The following is a 5,000-nucleotide window of genomic DNA, read 5'->3' on the forward strand; positions in this document are numbered from 1 at the left end:
TCACCACGCTCACCACGCTCACCACACTCACCACGCTCACCACGCTCACCACGCTCACCACACTCACCACACTCACCACGCTCACCACGCTCACCACGCTCACCACACTCACCACGCTCACCACGCTCACCACGCTCACCACGCTCACCACGCTCACCACGCTCACCACGCTCACCACACTCACCACACTCACCACGCTCACCACGCTCACCACGCTCACCACACTCACCACACTCACCACACACACCACGCTCACCACACTCACCACGCTCACCACGCTCACCACGCTCACCACGCTCACCACGCTCACCACGCTCACCACGCTCACCACGCTCACCACACTCACCACACTCACCACACTCACCACACTCACCACGCTCACCACGCTCACCACGCTCACCACGCTCACCACGCTCACCACGCTCACCACGCTCACCACGCTCACCACACTCACCACACTCACCACACTCACCACACTCACCACACTCACCACGCTCACCACACTCACCACACTCACCACGCTCACCACGCTCACCACGCTCACCACGCTCACCACACTCACCACACTCACCACACTCACCACACTCACCACGCTCACCACACTCACCACGCTCACCACGCTCACCACGCTCACCACACTCACCACGCTCACCACGCTCACCACGCTCACCACACTCACCACGCTCACCACACTCACCACGCTCACCACACTCACCACGCTCACCACACTCACCACGCTCACCACGCTCACCACACTCACCACGCTCACCACGCTCACCACGCTCACCACACTCACCACGCTCACCACACTCACCACGCTCACCACGCTCACCACACTCACCACGCTCACCACGCTCACCACGCTCACCACGCTCACCACACTCACCACGCTCACCACACTCACCACGCTCACCACGCTCACCACGCTCACCACGCTCACCACACTCACCACACTCACCACACTCACCACGCTCACCACGCTCACCACACACACCACACACACCACACACACCACACTCACCACGCTCACCACACTCACCACGCTCACCACGCTCACCACACTCACCACGCTCACCACACTCACCACGCTCACCACGCTCACCACACTCACCACGCTCACCACGCTCACCACACTCACCACGCTCACCACACACACCACACTCACCACACTCACCACACTCACCACGCTCACCACACTCACCACGCTCACCACACTCACCACACTCACCACGCTCACCACGCTCACCACGCTCACCACACTCACCACGCTCACCACACACACCACACTCACCACACTCACCACACTCACCACGCTCACCACGCTCACCACGCTCACCACACTCACCACGCTCACCACACACACCACACTCACCACACTCACCACACTCACCACGCTCACCACACACACCACACTCACCACACTCACCACACTCACCACGCTCACCACACACACCACACTCACCACACTCACCACGCTCACCACACTCACCACGCTCACCACACTCACCACGCTCACCACGCTCACCACACTCACCACGCTCACCACACTCACCACGCTCACCACGCTCACCACACTCACCACGCTCACCACACTCACCACGCTCACCACGCTCACCACGCTCACCACACACACCACACACACCACACACACCACACTCACCACACTCACCACACTCACCACGCTCACCACGCTCACCACACTCACCACGCTCACCACACTCACCACGCTCACCACACTCACCACGCTCACCACGCTCACCACACTCACCACGCTCACCACACTCACCACGCTCACCACGCTCACCACACTCACCACGCTCACCACACTCACCACGCTCACCACGCTCACCACGCTCACCACACACACCACACACACCACACACACCACACTCACCACGCTCACCACACTCACCACGCTCACCACGCTCACCACACTCACCACGCTCACCACACTCACCACGCTCACCACGCTCACCACACTCACCACGCTCACCACGCTCACCACACTCACCACGCTCACCACACACACCACACTCACCACACTCACCACACTCACCACGCTCACCACACTCACCACGCTCACCACACTCACCACACTCACCACGCTCACCACGCTCACCACGCTCACCACACTCACCACGCTCACCACACACACCACACTCACCACACTCACCACACTCACCACGCTCACCACGCTCACCACGCTCACCACACTCACCACGCTCACCACACACACCACACTCACCACACTCACCACACTCACCACGCTCACCACACACACCACACTCACCACACTCACCACACTCACCACGCTCACCACACACACCACACTCACCACACTCACCACGCTCACCACACTCACCACGCTCACCACACACCACGCTCACCACGCTCACCACTCTCACCACGCTCACCACACTCACCACGCTCACCACACTCACCACGCAAGCTGCTTCTGCGATGGCTGCGTCTTCATCCAGTGACGTCAGCTGCACCACCATCACACCGCTGGCAAACGGGCGAAGCCTGGCACCACCACCACCACCACACAGCCATACTTCACCATTAGGGTACATCGCTACACGTGTGTGTGTGTCACTGTGAAGACATACTTCACCATTAGGGTACATCACTACACCTGTGTATGTGTGTGTGTCACTGTGAAGACATACTTCACCATTAGGGTATATCGCTACATGTGTGTGTGTCACAGTGAAGACATACTTCACCATTAGGGTACATCGCTACACGTGTGTGTGTCACAGTGAAGACATACTTCACCATTAGGGTACATCGCTACACGTGTGTGTGTGTCACTGTGAAGACATACTTCACCATTAGGGTACATCACTACACCTGTGTATGTGTGTGTGTGTCACTGTGAAGACATACTTCACCATTAGGGTACATCGCTACACGTGTGTGTGTCACAGTGAAGACATACTTCACCATTAGGGTACATCACTACACGTGTGTGTGTGTGTGTGTCACTGTGAAGACATACTTCACCAATAGGGTACAGTGTGTGTGTCACAGTGAAGACATACTTCACCATTAGGGTACATCACTACACCTGTGTATGTGTGTGTGTGTCACTGTGAAGACATACTTCACCATTAGGGTACATCACTACACGTGTGTGTGTGTGTCACAGTGAAGACATACTTCACCATTAGGGTACATCACTACACCTGTGTATGTGTGTCACTGTGAAGACATACTTCACCATTAGGGTACATCACTACACGTGTGTGTGTGTCACAGTGAAGACATACTTCACCATTAGGGTACATCACTACACGTGTGTATGTCACAGTGAAGACATACTTCAGCATTAGGGTACATCACTACATGTGTGTGTGTGTGTCACTGTGAAGACATACTTCACCATTAGGGTACATCGCTACACGTGTGTGTGTCACAGTGAAGACATACTTCACCATTAGGGTACATCACTACACGTGTGTGTGTCACTGTGAAGACATACTTCACCATTAGGGTACATCACTACACGTGTGTGTGTCACTGTGAAGACATACTTCACCATTAGGGTACATCACTACACGTGTGTGTGTCACAGTGAAGACATACTTCACCATTAGGGTACATCACTACACGTGTGTGTGTCACAGTGAAGACATACTTCACCATTAGGGTACATCGCTACACGTGTGTGTGTGTGTGTCACTGTGAAGACATACTTCACCATTAGGGTACATCACTACACGTGTGTGAGTGTGTGTGACAGTGAAGACAAACTTCACCATTAGGGTACATCACTACATGTGTGTGTGTGTGTGTCACAGTGAAGACATACTTCACCATTAGGGTACATCGCTACACGTGTGTGTGTGTGTCACTGTGAAGACATACTTCACCATTAGGGTACATCGCTACACGTGCGTGTGTGTGTCACAGTGAAGACATACTTCACCATTAGGGTACATCGCTACACGTGTGTGTGTGTGTCACTGTGAAGACATACTTCACCATTAGGGTACATCACTACACGTGTGTATGTGTCACTGTGAAGACATACTTCACCATTAGGGTACATCGCTACACGTGTGTATGTCACTGTGAAGACATACTTCACCATTAGGGTACATCGCTACACGTGGGTGTGTGTGTCACTGTGAAGACATACTTCACCCATAGGGTACATCGCTACACGTGTGTGTGTGTGTGTGTCACAGTGAAGACATACTTCACCATTAGGGTACATCACTACACGTGTGTGTGTGTGTGTCACAGTGAAGACATACTTCACCATTAGGGTACATCACTACACGTGTGTGTGTGTGTGTCACAGTGAAGACATACTTCACCATTAGGGTACATCACTACACGTGTGTGTGTGTGTGTCACAGTGAAGACATACTTCACCATTAGGGTACATCACTACACGTGTGTGTGTCACAGTGAAGACATACTTCACTATTAGGGTACATCGCTACACGTGTGTATGTGTGTGTGTCACAGTGAAGACATACTTCACCATTAGGGTACACCACTACATGTGTGTATGTGTGTGTCACAGTGAAGACATACTTCACCATTAGGGTACATCACTACACGTGTGTGTGTGTGTCACAGTGAAGACATACTTCACCATTAGGGTACATCACTACACGTGTGTGTGTGTGTCATAGTGAAGACATACTTCACCATTAGGGTACATCGCTACACGTGTGTGTGTCACTGTGAAGACATACTTCACCGTTAGGGTACATCACTACACGTGTGTGTGTGTGTCACAGTGAAGACATACTTCACCATTAGGGTACATCGCTACACGTGTGTGTGTCACAGTGAAGACATACTTCACCATTAGGGTACATCACTACACGTGTGTGAGTGTGTGTCACTGTGAAGACATACTTCACCATTAGGGTACATCACTACACGTGTGTATGTGTGTGTGTCACTGTGAAGACATACTTCACCATTAGGGTACATCGCTACACGTGTGTGTGTGTGTGTGTCACTGTGAAGACATA

At 53.3% G+C, this 5,000-nt stretch overlaps 1 protein-coding gene across 4 annotated transcripts in view; it reads right to left on the reverse strand.

Annotated features, from left to right (window-relative positions):
• VPS36 (vacuolar protein sorting 36 homolog) overlaps positions 1–5,000 on the reverse strand; it is a 49,225-nt gene that overhangs the window by 5,906 nt on the left and 38,319 nt on the right. For all 4 annotated transcript variants that reach the window (XM_076056604.1, XM_076056603.1, XM_076056602.1 and 1 more), the window contains exon 12: positions 2,442–2,526. In XM_076056604.1, coding sequence (XP_075912719.1) covers positions 2,442–2,526 — 85 coding nt within the window. The remainder of the gene's footprint in view (positions 1–2,441; positions 2,527–5,000) is intronic.

Source organism: Petromyzon marinus, chromosome 76 (genome assembly GCF_048934315.1).
Source record: "Petromyzon marinus isolate PM22_M1 ecotype Great Lakes invasive population chromosome 76, UKy_Petmar_22M1.pri1.0, whole genome shotgun sequence".
NCBI classification, from domain to species: domain Eukaryota; kingdom Metazoa; phylum Chordata; class Hyperoartia; order Petromyzontiformes; family Petromyzontidae; genus Petromyzon; species Petromyzon marinus.